The 20,413-nt window shown below is 45.4% G+C and overlaps 1 protein-coding gene across 1 annotated transcript in view; it reads left to right on the top strand.

Annotated features, from left to right (window-relative positions):
* VWDE (von Willebrand factor D and EGF domains) overlaps positions 1 to 9,574 on the top strand; it is a 44,325-nt gene extending 34,751 nt beyond the window's left edge. Inside the window, 9 exon segments of the mRNA XM_072650320.1 lie at positions 979 to 1,074; positions 1,157 to 1,252; positions 1,470 to 1,565; positions 2,218 to 2,313; positions 3,829 to 3,924; positions 5,025 to 5,120; positions 5,211 to 5,306; positions 5,879 to 5,974; positions 6,743 to 9,574. Of these exon segments, the coding sequence (XP_072506421.1) occupies positions 979 to 1,074; positions 1,157 to 1,252; positions 1,470 to 1,565; positions 2,218 to 2,313; positions 3,829 to 3,924; positions 5,025 to 5,120; positions 5,211 to 5,306; positions 5,879 to 5,974; positions 6,743 to 6,867 (893 nt within the window). The 3' untranslated portion in view covers positions 6,868 to 9,574.
* The last annotated feature ends 10,839 nt before the right edge of the window (positions 9,575 to 20,413 follow it).

Genomic DNA, 20,413 nt, shown 5'->3' with positions numbered 1-20,413 from the left:
CAGCAGCCCTTAGCATGGCATACATAAGCTAGCTGCTGTTACTTCCCCTCTCCTCCCATGCCAGCTCAGGCTTTCTTGCTGGTGGTCCCTATGACCCACCCCCCACTGACCCTTTGGACTCAGTGAGTGTCACTCCTGATTCATGGCCTTTGCTAATGTGGGGGACATGCTTTGTTCTACTGGTTGTTCTCAGACAACTTGACCTCAAGACTGGGAGCATTCAAGGCTGGTCCAGTTTGGTGTGGTGCTCCTAGATGCCCTCAACACCCAGAAGCAACCACTTTTTTGCTTTTCTCTAAGAAAGGAAATCCAGCCTAAATGTGTGTGTTCTCTCTGGGCTAATCTTCGGTGGTCAGGGAACCCAGAGTCATTGAGAAGACCCAGACCACCCCAGTCATGGCCTCATAACCCCTTGGAAAATCTCACCAGGACTGGCCATCCCCAGAGGGCCCCTAACCACAGCTTCTGGATTTCAAGGCTCAGTCAGAGCACTCACACAAAGACCAGAGGTGCCTGTGTTGACCTCAACAGTCATCTCATCCACCCCCACCTTTTGTGCAGCCAGAGAAGTGGGTGACAGAGGCAGCTAATGGCTGAGACTGGTTTCAGACCCCCAATCCAGCCCTCACTCTGCTGTACCAGCAGAGAAGAGACCTACTTTTTTAAAAGAGTGCTTTTCACTTTTGATAGCAGTCACTGGGTGATACTCTGCTCCCCCTCTCTGATTTCCTCCTTGTAAAGGAAAAGCGATTAAATGGGACTCACCAACACAGTGTCTGAGTCTAGGGATAGAGCTCCTACAGGGCATTCATGGGTCAAAGCCTCTGCTGACTGTGAGGAAAAGTGAGACTCAGAAAGGGGACGTAGTTTACCCAAAGTCCCTCAACTCAGAAATGCCAGCTCCAGGCCTCTTTGCCTGCCTCTTCAGACCTGAGAGCCATGTATTTTCTGCCACATCCTCTTTCCTTCTCTCCTCAGCCATCTGCAGGCACCCCTGCGGCAGGAGCATGGAGTGCGTGAAGCCCAACATCTGCAGATGCAAAGCTGGCTTTTCCGGTGCCAGCTGCCACACTGGTAAGTTCAGGGCATGGCGATCTTGGCGGACTCGTGGGGAGGGAGCACTCACCTTTCTAAAGCCTTACCTCTCTTAACTCAGCTCTGTGTCACCCCAGCTGTAAGAACAATGGGAAATGCGTCAAGCCTGGGATCTGCCAGTGTCTTCCAGGCCTTGGGGGAGTCAGCTGTGAAGAAGGTACGGTCTAGGTCTATGTGGGGTCACTGAGTTCCTGCCTTTCCTTTCCCACAACGGGCGCTTCTCTTCCCTCAGACATTGTCCTGCTCCATGACCATCAGTTCTATTACACTGCTGAGAGAAGGTCATTATGGGTCTTGCATCAAAAAAAAAAAAAAAAGCTGAAAAAAATCCCTGTTACAACTGATTTCATAGTAAATACCATCTCTGCCTACAGCCCAATGCAACCCACCTTGCCAGCATGGTGGGACGTGTTCGACTCGAAATCTCTGCACATGTCCCTATGGCTTTGTAGGACCAAGGTGTGAGACAAGTGAGTGGCCTCCTGGAGAACTGTTGCATGATGAATTGTCCCTCTACGTTATTGATAATTCAGAGTAAAGTGGGAGATTTTTCTATTTGATGTTGCAAGTCAATGACCACCTGAGACCTCAGACCTGAGGATTGTTTCTACCACTCTTATCACCAGCAGGGAACAAGGGGAATTTGGCATCCTCTTGTCCCTTCCCTTGATCCCCTTTGGAGAAGAGCAATTCTGAATGGAAAACCTTCCCAATTTGTGTTTAGTAGCCTATGATTTAAGGACACACTCATCCCAAAGTCAGCTACCTGGCATTGATTAAGCACCTACTGTATGCCAGGAACTATGCTAAGCACAAGGGGTACAAAGAAAAGCTCCTGCCCTCAAGGAGCTCCTGGTTGGATGGAGTCTGAGAGTGCCCAATGGTTGTTGCGGCTTTCTCCAGACTTCCAACAAAAGAGCTCAAAGGGCAAAGTGGGCTGACCATGTCCAGTGACGCTGGAGAAGTGAGTGTCTGGGGCACCAAAGCTGCATAGGAGGGGGCTTTCAGAATCCTTCAGTAGCATGAATGTTGACTCTTCCTAGAATGCAGCACAGACCTCCAAAATCAGGCTGCTTTCACGGCTGTAACCACTTCCCCTTTCTCACTTTCTTCTCTTCCCAGTGGTCTGTGGCAGGCATTGTGAACATGGAGGGCAGTGCCTCACTCCAGACATCTGCCAGTGTCAGCAGGGATGGTTCGGCCCTAGCTGTGCCACAGGTAAAGCGAGGTCTTCTGGTAAAAAGGAATCCATTCCCTGTGGTGCTAGGGCCATGATCAGAGACTGAGGCTGAGCCTCCTGCTTGCAGATCATGTCCAACTCATCTGCCAGCCTCTTTTTCTCTTCCCTTTCAAAATGGTCAGGACTTGAATGACCCCATTCTAGAAGAAGTGACAGCAGCTGTGGTGGTCAGAGCCCACCCAGAGAGAAAGAGAAGAGAGAGCTCAAGACTAGACAGTGTATGCATATGCATGTGTGTGTGCACATGTATGAGTGTACGTGTGTGCTTGCATGTGCATGTGTGTTTGTGTGTGTGAAAATAAGAAGAGACAGAAGCGTTCTCCAAACGTGTGTGAAATTGCGTCAGTCGAGGACCTGAAGCCAAGACGTGCAGATGAGGAATCTCGTGCCCACTGGACCCCTCCAATCACTGGCAAAGTCCCGCTTCTGTCTCTCCTGAATCCTCCACAATGCCGTATCGATCTTTCCCCTTGGATTGTTTCATCACTCATTTTTCAGTCATGTCCACCTCTCTGTGACCCCATTTGGGCTTTTCTTGGCAGAAATACCAGAGAGGTTTGCTATTTCCTCCTCCAGCTCCTTTTGTAGATGAAGAAACAGAGTCAAACACGCTAAATGAGTTGTCCAGGGCCATCCAGCTAGTCGGTACCTGAGGCCAGATTTGAACTCAGGAAGAGGAGTCTTCCTGACCCCAGGCCTGGGGCTCTATTCACTGATCCATCTAGCCACCCTCTTCATTAGCAGACATGAGATACTTTGGTCTCTTTTATGCATAACCATGCTTAGTCTTTAAGGCTCTTTGAATTGTCTGTTGTAAAGTCTAGATTTCCCCAGGTTCCCATCATGGTTTTCCTAGGTCTTATTTATACTCCCGTGCATCTGTGACACTCGTCTTTACTCTCTCTACATTTTCTATGGCCTCCTTAAATTTCAGATTTCACAGTGGAACGTGGCTTGCTCCGCATGGAATTTAGTGGGCCTGTGCATGCAGCCCTTCAGCGATGTGATTCTCTCCACACCTCAGGGGATCGTTTTTCCCTGATTGCAGTGCCACCTTATTGGCTTATGTTCAATTTAAGGACCACTGGGGCCCCGTGACATCTATTAACTGCAGACATGGGATTCCACTCTATATTTCAGTTATCTTTGTAATACCCTGGTCATCTCCCTGCTGAATTTCATTCTGTTCCTTTCCGCTCCTTTCTCCAATTAAACAAGGTCATTTGGAATTCTAATCCTGTCCTCCAAGTTCCTAGGATAGTGTTATCTATAAAATTAATGAGCAAACTTCCTATACCATTATCTGGTTATTTCATTTGTTGCCTTTTATGTTCAGTAAAGTTGAATTAATGATCAGTTATGGGCTTTACTTGCAGTAAAAAATGAAGTATTCCATTATCCACTGTTAGATACATCCATTCAGCTTTCTTTTGCCTTTTTATGTTTTTCTGTGATAGAACTTTGACTCTGTCTTTCTCTCCTGCTGTTTCCAGCTTTGTGTGATCCAGTTTGCCTCAATGGTGGTTCCTGCCATAAGCCAAATACCTGCCTCTGCCCACCTGGATTCTTTGGTTTGAGGTGTCAGAATGGTAATTCTTAACTCTCCATTTTTTCTCTTTTTTTAAAGTATAAAACAAGTTAGGTTCAAATCCAAGAAATAATCTGACCAATCACTGTTAGAAGGGGCATCACCTGGGCTGGATGTGAGGATTTCTGACATTCTGGTGATGACACGCTGAATTTAATTTTCCTCATCCCTAATGGTCCAGCCTATGCTCCATTAAGGCCCTTGACACAACATCCTGAGATGCTGGGATTCCCTTTACAGCCACCATGGACTGCTGTGGTGGGATGAATCTGCAAGTAGCTAATGTTCACAATTTTTTTCATTTAACTGACTTCTGCTGCATTATTCAATACTGAAAATTTCCACTTTCATGGTGAAAGAGCTGTAACATTGAAAAGGGAGCTTTTAAATGATGGATGAAATTTAATTAAAAACTGGGTTCTTAGTCTCAAGGTACCCATGTAGAGTTCTCTACATAGGAATGTAAATTTTGAGTGAATTTCCCATCATGAGTTGTTTTAAAAATTGGAACTTCTAGTGGCTCTTTTTACGATAGCTGCCTCTAAGCAGCCCATTGCCACATACTGGTCTGAGTTAGGAATCTGACCCTTACATGGGATTAGAATTCCAAATGATCTTATTTAATTGGAGAAATGAGTCAAAATCAACTGAGTGAAAAGAATGCTCTTTCATTGAGTTCAGAAAAAGGGCTTCCTCCTGTACAATTTTCTCTGGAGAATAGGGTTAAAGAATCCACATGGACTGAGGAGGGTGTGCTCTCTACTCTGTACATAAACCACATTTTCTCTCTTTGGAGTAAGACAATGGAGACAGCTCCCTGCTTTCTAAGGACAATAGCCGACATTTCTAGGCTCTTCTTTGCATCTGCTCATTGGAGCCTCAAGCTGTCCCTGTGACTGAGAGACCAGAGAGGCCAGTGTGTCCATTATAGAGATGGGGAAGCTGAGGAAGGGGGTGAAGTGACTAGTCCATGGTGGTGCAGCTAGTCTATGCCCAGGACACTTCTGGCTGCTGCGTCCGCTTCAGGAAGGGTTCCTGGGCCTTGGGGTGGCAGATGATGAACATGATCACCATCTGCTCATCTTCTGTTGTCTCCTTTAGCGATCTGCAATCCTCCCTGCAAAAACGGTGGCCACTGCATGAGAAATAATGTCTGCTCCTGCCCCGAGGGGTACACTGGACGGAGATGCCAGAAAAGTAAGCTAGGGCTGGGCAAACCAGGAGGTGAAGGGAGAGAAGTCTTTGGGTGAGGCGCCTGTCACTGGTGACCCTCACTTTTGCCTTCAGGCATCTGTGACCCTTCATGCATGAATGGAGGCAGGTGCGTGCGGCCCAATATCTGCTCCTGTCCATCTGGGTGGCGAGGGAGAAGATGCAGCTCACGTAAGAGGGGCTCTTTGGGGACTCCATGAACCAAAAGGGGCATTTTCTCCTCATCTTAATCTAGTGCACACAGAACTTACTGAATTGCACCAAATCCTTGTACTTTTTAAACACCCTTATTCCAAGAATGAGGAACAAACTATCAATCCTTCCTGAGCCTTTATTTTCCAGTACCTTTACCAGAAATGGTGAGCCACATGCCTTCTCCCCTGGAAGTGCATCAATCTCTCCAGAGTGGAGCCTAAAGGGGGCCAGCCCTGGCCCTCATGGAGTGGTTCTGCTGTGGGTGGCTTGGCAAGCTGATAATGATCCCCACACCCCTGCTCCAGCTTGCCAGCATTTCGCTCTACTCTGTACACGTTCTGTTTGTGCTTGATGTTTGCATGTTCTCTTCCTGGTAGTGTGTGCACTCCTTAACGGCAGAGGTCATCTTTTCCCGTCTTTGTACTCGGCACAGTGTCTACCATTAAATAAGCGGGGACTGACTGATTGATTGAGGCATCCAGCAGGAAAGCTTGCCCTTTCCCTTCTCCTATTGATTAGTAACCTTTGTATTTGACCTCTGATTATAGCAATCTGCCTGCCAGAATGTCAGAACGGGGGAGAATGTATTGGCCCTAGTGTGTGCCATTGTCTTGCTTCTTGGGGAGGATTCCATTGTCAAACAGGTAAGTCTTGGTCCCCAAGAAGAGTCTGTATGTGATCCATGGACCTTATCCTCAAGGTGAAATTTTTCAAAGTGATCTACTACCAACTTCCCTGAAGTTCTCCCCTGGCATGTCATAGAGTCACAGAAGTAACCCTGAGCTCTTGGAGGCTCTGCTAGCAGACCATGAGCTCTGGAAGATCCTGGGGTTGAAAAGGCTCCAAAGACCAGTCCAGTGACAGACTAGGTGGATGCTATCCAAAGACCAGCCTAGCTAAGCAGAGAGATTACTCTCTCTAAGTCACTCAATGAACAAAACAGAGTCAGAAACCCAGCAGAGGAAATTGGATAATGGATCCCAACTGACATGAACAAGCATGCAGATGAGCTCATATGGAGGTGTCTGTGGTAATAGTACCTTTTCTGATGTGTCAGGGAGGACACGAAGGATGCAGGTGGAGGAACAGGAGGGCTGGATCCCAAAGGACAGGGCCAGCTGAGTTCAAATCTAAGCTCTCCCATACTCTTAGGACTGGTAGGATCTTGGCCAGTTAATTCCTCATTGTAGACTTCAGCTTCCCAATCTGAGCAAGCTGGTCTAGCTTCCAGGTACAGCCCACTGACTTGTTGGAGCAGAAGAGGGAATGGTGGTCTGGGGTGGGAGGGGGGTCTGAGTGCTTCTGCTCCACTACCGAGGTCCTAGGTCTGAAAAGCCAGGGCTCCAGAGCTTTGGAAGCCTCTCTGGGCACCCTGTCCCATTGCAAAGATATGAGAACCTTGTGTTTTGCAGCCCTTTGTGACCCAACATGTCTGCATGGAGGCAGATGTGTCTTCCCCAACACCTGTGCCTGTCGGCCAGGCTACACTGGAGCCCTGTGTGAGAAGAGAGGCCCAGGCCCAGAAAAGGGGGTTTGAAGAGGAAGGTATGCCAGAGGCAAAGGTGTCTCCATCGAGTCTCTCCATGCACAGCTCCATCTTATCTTGACTTCTCCTAGCCCCAGGATCAAACACCACAAAGGGACCTTACAGACCAGTTAGTCCAACACTCTCTTTTAAAACTGAGGAAACAGAGGCTTCCAAATATAGAGTGACTGACCCAAGGTTACAAGGTACCAAGTGACAGAGCTGAGATTCAAACCTGGGTCCCTTCACCCAGTGCACTGACCACCACACCACCTTTGGGCCCAACTGTAATGCCTAGAAAGTCTGGTCCTCTCTTCTGCAGTAGGGAAGGAGCAGCCAGGTTCTACCGGAAACAGTGAACTGTCAGGCTTGGGAGAAAAGGACCGTGCCTGAAAGTGCATTTGCTATGACTGGTGCTGGACAGCTCCCTTCTGGGACATCCCACTGGTCAGACAAGGGGCAGAAAACAGCTACCGAAATGGCAAAGCCCTGCAGTATCTCTGCCAAGAAAACCGCAGAGAGGTCACAGAGGCAGACACGGCCGAAACACTGGACAATAACAAGTTAGAGCTGCAATGAGGTAACATTTGCACCCATCACCAGGCCCTCTGGCAGGCGGTGCATCCCTTGTGCTCCAACCTGGATTTCCAGGACTTCACATTCCACACAGTGACCCCAAATGTTGCACCCTCTGAGCTCTTCATGTCATGGAGACAGGGTCCAAGAGCAGGGAAAGGTGCAGGTATGGGGTGGGCAGGGCTGATACAAAGGCCCCTTTTTGGAAACAAGGCACACACCAGGCATGGAGAGGAGAAAAACTTGATTTTTCTGTCAATAGTTATTAGCCCAAAGGGGCTCCCAACCTCCAGTTCTTGCTGACTTCTTGATGTGCTTGAAACTCTGGGAACTCCTGCCTGTCCTCCAGCTCCTCCTGGCCCTGGGTCTGGTGGGAGGGTCTCCTTTCCTGACACTGCTCTGAGGCCTGGGATCAGACAAAGGACACAAGGACCTCCACCCAGGTTCTTTTCTCCAGCCCCTCCTCTGGCAACAGTGACCGCCCCCCCCCAGCCCCCTCCCCCCCCCAGGGACTACTCCGGGCTGCTCTCTGCTCCTGGACCAGGTCTTTATGCAGATGCTGGCCCTAAGGACTTGGAGGTCCTCCTAAGGGAAGCCAGCTGCCATTTCTGACTTTTCCCTGTTCTCCCTCTCACTACAGGCCTGATGCAGATGCAAGGCCCCTAATGAAAGATGCAGACATGGAGGGCTGGGAATCAAAGACTTCACAGACCATCCTGAGACCAGCTGGAGTCTGGCTTAGGTGTCTTTAAATTGTGTGATGCTAAAGAGCATGGACATAATGAGGCCTGAGCTGCCTTGTTGCATGCTCAGCACCCAGCTATGCATGTTAATAAGGGGACCAGAGAGTGATCCTAAAGCACTTGTGGGGGTCAAGGGGAGTGGGAGGAGGTGTATTTTGGAATCCACCTTCACACTTGCCTTTTAAAAATATGGGATGTCTACCCTTCTGGGAACAAAATCTGGTAGAGAATTTGCTCTGTGATATGCCAGCTCCAGATATGCCAGGGTCACCTGTCATCTATCTCCCCCATTCCAGCCTTTTTCCACCAGATGCCTCATTCCTAGGGAGGTGCAGACACAGTCCTGAATTCATCTGGAGACCATGGTTGGGTCGTCATGAAACTCGAGGGTCAGACGGCTGCAGTGCCAAAGGGGCCTTCTCAAATCTGCCCAGTATTTCTTCACTCTCTCTTATGAGGCTACAGACATATCATCATTTATTCAAGACATAACTGGGTGACCCTAGGCAAGTCACCTCACCCCCTAGTGTCCTAGGTCGTCCCATCTCACAGTGGTGAGGACCAACCTTACAGTTCAACAACAGGATTTTGTGCAAATATTTGTTATCAGGACCCAGTTCAGTCCTCCAAGCAGCCCTGGGAGGTCAGCAGTACATATTATATGTTATCACCCTATTTTACAGAGAAGGAAGCTGAGGCACAGAGGGTATTCAAGGCATCCACCAGGTCATATAGCTGGTAACTAGAAAAGCCAGGACTCGAGCCTGGTTCTCCTGACTCCAGATCTCAAGATTTTTCTGTGACTTCTGTGAGGGTTCCAGATCCTTTAACTAGGACAAATCTGCTCTGTAAACCCAGGGCCTCCAGCTGCCTTCACCAGTTATCACAGATGGTATCCTCACAAAGCCAACAATTCTATCTCGTGCATCACTGGACAGGAGTTCTCCGAAGCCCCTCCAGGAATCTCGTCTGTTGCCATTGCCCATCCTGTGGCACTGGAAAGGACCTGAGCGAGTTTCTGTTCTATGGCTGTCATTTTTTGGTTGAGTCCCAGGAAGGCACCAAAGGAAAGAAACTGAATTTGATCCTTGGGAACCAGCCCTGCCACCTTCTACTCATGTGACCCTGGGCAAGTTACTTGGCCTCTGCGAGTCTCAGTTTTCCCATTAGGAGAATCTAGTGGTTGGATTGGATGACCTCTAGGATCTCAACAGCATCTAGTCCATTTGCACTGGGACTTGAACCCAACTCTTCTCAGTCCAAACCCAAGCCTCCTTGCCCAATGTCACTGTACAGGGTTTCTAAGAAGCATTTTGATGAACATAGAACTTCAAATGGTTTCATTTAAATTCCTGAGAATTCCAAAATATAATTCCTCAATAAAATTAAATTCCTTCCCATTTTAATATCCCTTCTGGTTCTTTACAAAACAAGAGCCTTGATAAGTGCCTCCAAAACAACAGCCAAACCCCCTCTAAGAATAAATGTTTTCTGAGAATTGAGGTCAGGGCTATGAAGAGATTTCTATATCTTCTGTCTTGTCTTTGCAGCTTTGATTTAGGAAGCTAGCCCACTGCCAAGCTCGCAAGCTAGCCTGCTCCCTGGCAGGCTTTCTGAAATGATATGTGCATAGTTTGCACTTTCTGCAGTTAAAAATATAAGAACTGCTGAAGAAGGGATGTATTTTGGGAGGCTCGAGTAAATGTGGCAAACTTTTCATAACCTTTTCAAAGATCCATACCAGCCTCCCAAGAGAGACTGAAAAGATGCCACAGGGCAGCAGCTGGATTTGAGTGGACCCACATTACAAGTTAGAAGGTAGTTTGTTTCACAGATTCTCAGGGACTAATGGGGGAAAATAAAAAAAAAAAATCCAGGGAATTGGGGAAAACTTCAGAACTGCAGGGAATATAGTTAGATTACTGGTTATAACTCAATGACAGTGTTGCATCACTTCATCAAACATGAATTATTTTGTTAAAAAGAAATTTGTGAGCTGTTCAAAGTAGTGATGGTTTACAACAAAGACTTGAGAATGGAAATCAGTGCTTTTACGTTAATAGGATGCTACTGATATCCTACAAAGAGCTAATGAGGTGAAGCCTGCAGCTCCTCTTGAGAGAGAGTTCCCCCACAATCCGCTACCCAAGAAATGGAACAGGCTGCCTCGAGAGACAGTGAGCTCCCCGTCCCTGGAGAGCTTCAGGCAACCCTGGTTGGAGATATGCTGGGGGAGGGCGATACCTGATTTGGGCTCTTTGGCTTCCCAGATTCTGTGACTCTGGGCTTGTTCTTAAAAGAATAAAGATCATGTTGTTGAAAATGGCTAACACCACTGGGAGTTTTATTTTTCTTCTGAAGGACAGAATATGCCAGTCTCCCAATGGCAGCAGAAGCCTGTTCCCAGTCCTTAAAACTCAGAATGTTGAGTCTTAGTATGACTCACAGTTGGCGAGGGGCTCTGGGGCTGGCCATTTTCAGAGGAAGCAGCGCCTCCAGTGGCCAGAATGAAGTTCTCAAATCTACAGCCTAATGGAGAGAGCTCAGTATTGGCACATGATAAGGTACTGTGGAAACTCGAGTTCATTGTGTAGGTATAGGGGCCTCTCGTAACATGGACAAAAACTGATGACCTCAGAGGTTTTTATATTGGATTGTAAACCGGGCGCTTTTGCAGTAAAAACACAATTTATCTAATGTTTTCATCTGTTTTAATACTGTTCATGGTAACAACACAAATTGTGGCAAATTGTTTTAAAAACCACAGACTTACAAAATCAAACATGACATCTAAGCCCAATCCAATTTTGGATTTCATGTTTCCTACCTGTTAACCAACTAGTAGGTGCTGAGCCCTCCCTCCTGCGTGCCCAGCATGGTGGAAGGCACTTTTTTTTTTTTTTACTGTCACAAATATTTAGGGCTGGAAGGGACCTCAGACTTCATCTCTGTTAACTTGTTCATTTCACAGATGGGGAAATTGAGGCCCACATAGATTAAATGACAAGGTCAAACCCAGGATTAGGGCCAAGGTTCCTGGCTCCCAGTCTAATGATATTTAGATGAGACATCTAGGAGGCTCTGGAGTTGGAAAGACCTGAGTTCAAATTTGACATCAAACACATCAGTTGTGTGACCCTGAGCAAGTCTTAACCTCTGTCTGCCTCAGATCTGTAACTGAGGGTATACTCTGCCCTAAGGAAGGTAAATTTTTTGACAGCCAAAAGCTACCTGGTTAACTTTGGGTTTACTGGCTGAATTTCTTTCTCAGTCAAAACCTTAAACCCAATTCAGTCTGGATCTCTTGGGCCCTTCTGGTTCAGAGTGAATGTCAATAGTCATTGTTTCTCTTCTGACCAGCAGCCCTGAGGGTCTTCCCCTCCCACTTTGATTTTGTTATTATTATTATTAAAAGGGCCATCCCTTGAGTCACTTCTTAAAGAGGTCTGTTCACTGAATGGGCATTACCTCACCTAAAGTGAGAACCTGAAAAGGCCTTAGCCTAAAAGGGCCAGGGTCTCCCGCTGCATTCTGGGCCATCTCCACTGCCCTGATCCATATCTGGCCACTGGACCCAGAGGGCTCTGGAGAAGAAAGTGAGGCTGGTGACCTTTCACAGTCCTCCCTCACTCAAATCCAAGGCAACTGCAAGTCATGTCATTTCCCTGATATCATGGTCCTCTTGGAGAAGGAAGGACAAGCCTCAGATCTGTAAAATGGGGACAACAGCAGGGCCTCCTTGTGACTCGGCTGTTTCTATGTGAGGGCCACAAACCATCAACCATACCCATTTTCCAGAATATAGCGCCCTCTGCGGAGCCCAGCAAATTCTTTGTTTAAAAACAGATACTGGGTCAGAGTGGACATCTGAAGAAATCAGACTTTTGTCAACATTTTATGACTGCCAGAAAACAGAAAACATCTGTCTGCAGGTGGCACCATGTCTTCGGTTCCCACCCAGCTAGTGAACCTTTAGGGAAGAAAGCTCATTAGAAATGTGCCAAGAGGGCCCCATCTCTTTTACAAACAAAAATTTCCCAGACACAAGGAAAAGGCGCTCCAGAAAGACCCCCTGGAAAGGGAGGCCTTCCTTCCGGGAATTCTGGGAAATACAGTCACATGGAGCCACCTGCCCTTGTCCTTGCTGCCAAGGCCCAAGATCCCAATGACTTAGATGAGGGTCAAGGAAATTGGGAGGGAGTGCTGAAAGAAAGCAGGATGGGAATGAATCCTGGAGACAAACATGTAGAGCTGAGGTTGACTTTGAAAGGCAGGACTGGAACCCAGGACTTCCTGACTCCATGGCTGGTTAGCTCTCTACTATGCTATGTTGTACATGGGGGACGTGGGTGCTGAGGGAGGAAAAGGCCTCTGATGTCGGGGTTACTCATCCACTTTTGAGGGGTGAAAGGGGTATAAGAGCTGTTTAAGGAGGCCTAGCCCCTCTGGGGTGAGGGCTGCCAAACTTTTTTCTGGACTGCTTATCCATCTCTGGTATCCACCTTCATCAAACTCTCCCCTGTGGCTCCAAGAAGCTGTAGCATGTGCAGCGGCCACAACCTGCTAAAACCATCTTGGCAAATAGGCTAAACCAGGTTGAAGGTATCTGGACCAACCTCCAACTTGTTGGCGAGTTAGAGAGATGTCTGCCCCACAAAGGGTAGACATGAAGATTTCTGGGTGAGAACAATGTGTTCTAACAGTCATGTGGGAGGCTGAAGCAAGTGCTGTGGAGAGCTTAGAGCTTGGACAGACATTGAAGACCCCAAGGTCATCCACTACATCCTGGACAATCGCCAGCCATCCTGACTTTGGTTCTGCCCCAGACTGTGATGACTCAGGAAGAGAGAGTGAGGCTGACAACTCATCACAGGTCCGCCTCACTTAAATCTAATTCATGTGCAAGTCAAGACATCACCACATGATGTCACCAGTCCTCTTCAAAGATGAAGGACAAACGGTAATGTCATGCTGCACATAGTAGGCAGATGTTTGTTGAATTGAGCAGGAGAGTCAAGAACCTGAATGAGTACATGAGATCTCTCTCTTCCTACCTCTGTCTCTGTGTCTCTGTCTTTCTCTCTTCTCTGCCTCTCTATCTGTCTCCCCTCCTTTCTGCATGTACAGCCTACCCTTCCCTAAGTCCTAGTTATCAATTTGTGCAAAGGGGCCTCAGACGTCACAGAACCTCAGAGACCATAGAGTCCAACCCATCTCTGAGCAAGAATCAAGAATCCTCTCTACAACCTCCCATCCCCCCCACATCATCCAGCTTCTGCTCAAAAACCTCTAGGAGAGGGACCCAGAGCCCACTGCACCTGGGACAGCTCTGAACATGCACTAGGAAGCTGCCCTTTGCTAAAACGAAACTGCCCTTCTTGCACTGTGTGGCTGCAAGTAACCTTCCTAGTCACCCACTAGCCCTTCCACAGCAAGGGGGTTTTCAATCATCGCTCTTCCTGCTCCACAGTTTACTATAGATAGATACTGACCCACAGACAAACATGCAGACAGAGAGACAGACAAGGAGATAGATAGATGGATAGACAGACAGACAGACAGACAGATAGATAGATAGATAGATAGATAGATAGATAGATAGATAGATAGATAGACAGATAGATATAGATACATAGATAGATAGATGGATAGACAGAGAGACAGACAAGGAGATAGATAGATGGATAGATAGACAGACAGACAGATAGATATAGATAGATAGATAGACAGATAGATAGATAGATAGATGGATAGACAGATAGAGAGTCAAACAAGGAGATAGATGGATGGATAGACAGACAGACAGACAGACAGACAGACAGATAGATAGATAGATAGATAGATAGATAGATAGATAGATAGATAGATAGATAGATAGATATAGATACATAGATAGATGGATAGACAGACAGACAGATATAGATAGATAGATAGATAGATAGATAGATAGATGCTTACATGCACACATAAAAATGTTTAGTACCCTGCCATCTACCATCCACAAAGCACACCATGGTGACCCGAAAGTTTAGAAAATGTCCCAAACAGAATTATGTAATAGGAACCTCAGAAGGCTGCATTCATCTTTCACAATTGAGCTGTGAGTTGTCTCCTCTCTATCCCAAACCTTCATTAGAGAAGGCCAACATTTGAAATATATATATATATATCATATATGTGTGTTATATATGACATACACACATGTGCAACACATGCTTCCACATATCAGTTCCTTCTCTGGAGGCGTGTAGCATCTTCCTTCATAGATCTCCCATGTGTGTGTCTATGTATACGTATATCTGAGAAGTAGTTCAGGAGTACTGTGTGTCCAGTGTCAGTTTCCAGGCTGACCAGAATAAGAGTCAATGTTCATCAATGTTATTGACAAGGGCAGTCATAATTCCTCTCTGCCCCTAAATTGTGATTCCTGATTAATTTATTATACTCAACAGAACTGGCACATATTTACATTATATATAGGTCAGCTAAGAGATAAAGTGGACAGACTAGAGTCAGTGAGTCCTGAGTTCAGATCTGGTTTGGAACACTTAATACCTGTGTGACTCTGGGACAAGTCATTTCATTTCCACTTGCCTCAATTTCCTCATCTGTTAGCACCTTCCTCCCAGGATTGTTGTAAGAATAAAAGGAGAAAATATTTGTAAAGAACTTTAAAAACTTCAAAGTGTTCTATAAATGCTAGTTATCGTTATTAATTGATTCATATAGTATGATATAACAAGTGCGGGGCAGCTGGGTAGTGCAGTGGATAGCACCAGTGCAGGAGTCAGGAGGACCTGAATTCAAATCTCAGCTCAGACACTTGACACTCACTAGCTGTGTGACCTTGGGCAAGTCACTGAACCCCAATTGCCTCATCCTGGATCATCTCCAGTCATCCTGGTGAATATCTGGTCACTGGATTCAGACAGCTCTGGAGGAGAAGTGAGGCTGGTGACCTGCACAGCCTTCCCTCACTCACAACAAAGTCAAGTGCAAGCCATGTCATCATTTCTCTAATGGCATGGTCTTCTTCGGCAATGAAGGATGAATACACATATGTATATGTATATGTGTGTACATATATGTATATGTATGATTGTGTAATGAGTACCTGCACATGAGTATTTATAATACTCAGAATAACTTGGTCTTTCAGAGTTGTTCTTTGAACAACATTCTCTTGGTTCTTCTCGTTATTTCATACTTTTTTCATGTTTTTCTTAAAGCAATCAGGTCATCATCTCCTACAGCACAGTAATATTGCTTCACAATCATGTACCACAACTTGTTCAGTCATCCTCAGTGGATGAGCATCCCTGCAATTTCTACTTCTTTGCCACTGCAAAGAGAGCTACTATAAATACTTCATCACACAGAGGTTCTTTTCCTGTTTCCTTGACCACCTTGGGAAACAGACCTAATAGTGCATTGCTATGTTTCGTAACTCTTTGGGCATAAATCCAGATTGCTCTCCAAAATAGTAGGATCAGTTCATAGTTCCACCAACTGTGTATTAGGGTCCCAGTTTTTCCTCACCATTTCTCATTTTCCCCTTCTGTCATTTCAGCTAACCTGATATGTGTGAGATGGTATCTCATAGTTGTTTTAATTTGAATTTCTCAAATCAATAATGAATTAGAGCATTTTTTCATATGATTATATATAGCTTTGATTTCTTCTTCCAAAAACTGCTTATTCATATCCTTTTATCATTTATCAAGTAAGGAATGACTTATATTCTAAGTGTGACTCAGCTGAGATATGAGGCATTTATCTGTCTATAAAGTTCTTTTTTCAGTTTTCTGATTTCCTTCTGATCTTGGCTACATTGGTTTTATTTACATAAACACCTTTTAACTTAATATAATCAAATGCATTCCTTTATTTAAAGACCGTTTAAAATTAAGTATTAAGTCTGAAAATTAAGAATGAAATTACCATGTAAAATCGATAAAAATCCCAAACCATGGTCTCCCTGCTAGTCCTGTGCCTAATTACAGAGGGAAATGTTTCATCATCTCATTACTGCCCTCATGTTAGAAGTCAAGGACTTCTGTATTTAGAGTAGGGACGGGGTACAGGGGGATGGCTGTTTGTGCTCTCAAGGGTGGAATCAGGGCATTAACATTCATTCCTCAAAGTCTCCCCTATTCAGACACACTGGACAGGTAATCAGTCATGGCTAATGTCATTAACTTGTTCCTCATTAGCAGATAATATGCTTTTCATGTTACTGGGAGAAAAGTTCCACTGCTCAGGGAAATGACCCCTGCCTCTTGGCCTTCATTCTTCTATCCATGGATCCGATTTCCAAAGGGTTGGAGTAGTCATCTGAATGATTCAAACACACAGCTTTTATTGGCCCCTCCTCAAGTGCGTGGTTACCCCTATAAACAATACGGTCCATGTCCATGTCTCACAGAAGGACTTATATGTAACAAGCTTCAGGGGACTGAATTAAGAGCATCATGCAATGAATTAATGAACCTTCACCTTGGTGCAAGAGGCAGGCGGCAAGAGGTGGAATTCATTTTCCACCTGTGTGCACTGACATGGATTCTGGGTGGGCAACTTTCTCAAGGACGCAGGCTCGGCGCATGGAAGGATTCTGGAGTCCTGGGCAGTGCTCCATTCTACCAAGGCAGAATCAGCTCCCTAAAGCAAAGGCAGGGTGTCTGCCTGGAGGACCGTGAAGCTCACAGAGGCTCAGCAGCTGCACGCACCATGCTACCAACACACTCTTCAGCTGCATTTTATCCATCTGCTTTTGGTGACAGTGTCGTGAAAGTTCAGAATCCCAATGGCGAAGCTGACAGCCAAGGGAAGCCCCTGCTTTTTGTTCCTGGAGCGATTGTGAACAAGCCCCTTCTCCTCGGAGGTCCCATGGCCTCCATAAAAGGAGGGCAGACTAGGGAATTCCTAAGGTCCTTTCAGCTCCAGATAACAATTCTAAGTTCCAGGACCTGCCCTTAGAAGTCATTCTTTTTTTTGCCACCCTGACACGGCGCAGTTACCCCCAGCCCACACAACATCACCTGTTCTGTTTGCTTGGCTTCTAACCACTCTCTACCACTTTGGCTGATGTCTCACTGTACGCCATTACAGCCTGCATCTAAACAGACACAGATTTAGAATGACAGTAAAAGATGATGCCCTTTGCTCCTGTCCCTGCAAGCAAAGAGTCGTGGGATTTCTTTTATCTCATCCCTTGTCCTTTGCTCCTTTCTAGGACACTGTGTTAGTAGATCCTGACATTTCTTCCTGCCTAAATGTCTCCAGACCAACAGCTCCATACCCTTAATGTCTATTCAGGCCTCTTTCTTGACCTCAATCAATCTATCAATCAGCAAGTGTTGGTTAAGCCCTTAACTGCTATGCAGCAGGCTGTTAAGAATGAGTAGAAAGGGGAAACAGTCCCTGCTCCCAAGGGGACCATGTTCTCATGGGACCAACAGCATGTAAAGAGCCAGGTTGCTACAAAATGCACAATTGGGCACAGGGGACATTCCATCATTCTTTTTTCACAGTGGGCCAGCCACTCTTTGACTCCTCTCCCTCCATGCTGGTGGTCAGAGACCTGTCCGGGCTCCTTCTGCTCATCATCTAGCTTTCCAGATGTTCTGTAACTTGGGGGGTATTTCCAGCTTCACATTGTGTATTTCTGAACCTCATCTGATGTTTTTGGCAACCATGTCCTAATGAAGGTTTGTGCTTTTTGTTTTAATTCCGTTGCTGCCGATTCCAGTTTCTTACAAACTCTCAGAACTAGAGGAGCCCTCAGAGGCCGTCTACTGAATCCTCCCTTTTCTAACACAGTCAGCAAGCAGTTAGATACATTTGATTTGTTTAAAGACCTTCTAGGAGGGGGACACATATCCTCCTGGGACACTCATTGCATTTTTAATTGTTGGGAAGGTTGTTCCAGAAATTGAGCCTAAAGCTCCTGTCTTGGTACCCTTTTCTTTGAAAACCCAGATGTTACTTATACACAAGAATCCTCCTCTTAATACATTATATCAAGTTAATTTAGTTATTTTTAAAAATTCTGTTTAATAACGTCTTGCCATCTGTAGTCAGTGCCTAAGGGCTTATAAACCTCATACATGAACATTCCTATATTTGATGAATATAAATTAATATACTAAATATATAACCTGTTATATATATAATATACTAATATAAATTAATACATTATTTAACAACTCAGCCTTAAAAAAAGGCACGTCATTGGAGAGACTTGGCCATTTCTTACTTAGAAACATAAATTGAAAGTCTGGAGTAAAAATCTCTGCAGTAGCCTCAAGTGTGCGGTCTTATGTTCAAGGTAACAAAGCCCAGCTAGTGCTGGGAGGTCTTGTGGCTGGCACGGAGTGGGGTGGGAGGTGAGGAATCCCAAGGAAGGGCCGCCTGTGGCCCCAAGGGCAGTGAGGCAGGACAACCAGATGTGTGCCAGGAGGCATCTGGGCAAAGGGGAGCTCAACCAACCACTTTCAAATGGATACACTGACATTCTGGTTTGTGCAAATCAGTGCTCAGAGCCTGACGCCTCCTGGATGGGCCCAACATAGTCTATCTGTCCTTTCTCCTCTTTCTTTCTTTCTTTCTTTCTTTCTTTCTTTCTTTCTTTCTTTCTTTCTTTCTTTCTTTCTTCCTTCCTTCCTTCCTTCCTTCCTTCCTTCCTTCCTTCCTTCCTTCCTTCCTTTCTTTCTTTCTTTCTTTCTTTCTTTCTTTCTTTCTTTCTTTCTTTCTTTCTTTCTTTCTTTCTCTTTTTCTCTCTTTCCTTCCTTCCTTCCTTTTGTTTCTTCCTTTTTCCATCTTCCCATTCTCTGTTTCTGTCCCTGACACTGTCTTTTTATTGGGCTCTGTCTCTCAGCTGGTTGTAAATCTATCACTTGAACTTTCAGTTTATCAATTTTTTTTTTGTATTTCACAAATAAACTGTCCTAGACATCTAAACTCTGAACTCCATGTAGCACCAGTTCTTTTCTCTACAGTACTTCATTCTGATAACTTGGTCTTTTTTGAATGCTCAGTTTCTTTTAGAGCTAACAGGAACCTCTGAAATCACTCTAGTTTGCTCTCATTAAGTGCACATAGAAAAGAAGATGAAAATCAGAGATTATTTTCCTGAATGGTAATTAAAAATACTTGTCTTTGATACTCTATGTATGACAAATATTATCAATATTTTTTTGTGAATAGAATTTCTCCTTGGTGAAAGTTTATTCCAATTTACTCTTATGATTTCTGAAAATATCCAGAGGATAAGAAAACCTTCCAGGAGAAGTACTTGTCTAACCTTGCATAAAGAAAGTGCTTCTGAATCTACTTTACATAAATTATAGGTAGAGGCTAGCTCTGTCAACAGATTTATTACTTCTTTGTACACTGAATTTTTCTTGAAATATAGCTGAGCTGTATAATGGGGGTTGGGGAGAAGACAAAAACAGAGACAGAGACAAATATAAAAACAGAGACTCAGAGATAGACAGGCACACACACACAAAGAAACTGTCTAAGGTTCATAGTCAAAAGAATGTCAAATGTGAGGCCGAGTTTGAAGATTAGGAAAGGCAGATTTCCTAAGAATATCTTCTTTCTAAAATTAGTTTCACATGAACGATGCTGACATTTGAAAGAGTCTCTAACATGGATCTGATATTTGCACCCAAACAGCTCCACTAAGCCGAGGCCTCCAGTGCACAGACAGGATCACCCAACAGGAGGCAAGATGAGAAGGAACAGAGCACAGAGAAACTCAAGAAAGGGATGCGGGGAAAGCAGAGAGATAGGAACCTTTCCCTAAGCACTGCTTTTGCTGCAGAATGAAATCCTGATGTCCTTAAAGAGCCTTAAAGAGTCTCCAAAGGAAAGAAGGAACAGGCCTCTATGTGGAACCTCTATGTGCCAGGCACCATGCCATGTGTTCTACAAATGTTGTCTCACTTGATTCTTCCAACAATCCTAGGAGACAGGCGCTGTCATTATCCTCATTATACTTGAGAGACATTGTGTGTGTTCATCCTTCCTTGCCGAAGACCATGCCATCAGAGAAATGATGACATGACTTGCACTTGACTTTGTTTTGAATGAGGGAGGGCTGTGCAGGTCACCAGTCTCACTTCTCCTCCAGAGCCATCTGAATCCAGTGACCAGATATTCATCAGGATGACTGGAGATGACCCAGGATGAGGCAGTTGGGGTTGATTTGCCCAAGGTCACACAGCTAGTAAGTG

This window comes from Notamacropus eugenii, chromosome 3, assembly GCF_028372415.1.
Source record: "Notamacropus eugenii isolate mMacEug1 chromosome 3, mMacEug1.pri_v2, whole genome shotgun sequence".
In the NCBI taxonomy this organism is placed as follows: domain Eukaryota; kingdom Metazoa; phylum Chordata; class Mammalia; order Diprotodontia; family Macropodidae; genus Notamacropus; species Notamacropus eugenii.
Note: the sequence above shows the minus strand (reverse complement) of the source record. Positions and strands in the feature narration are given on the sequence as shown.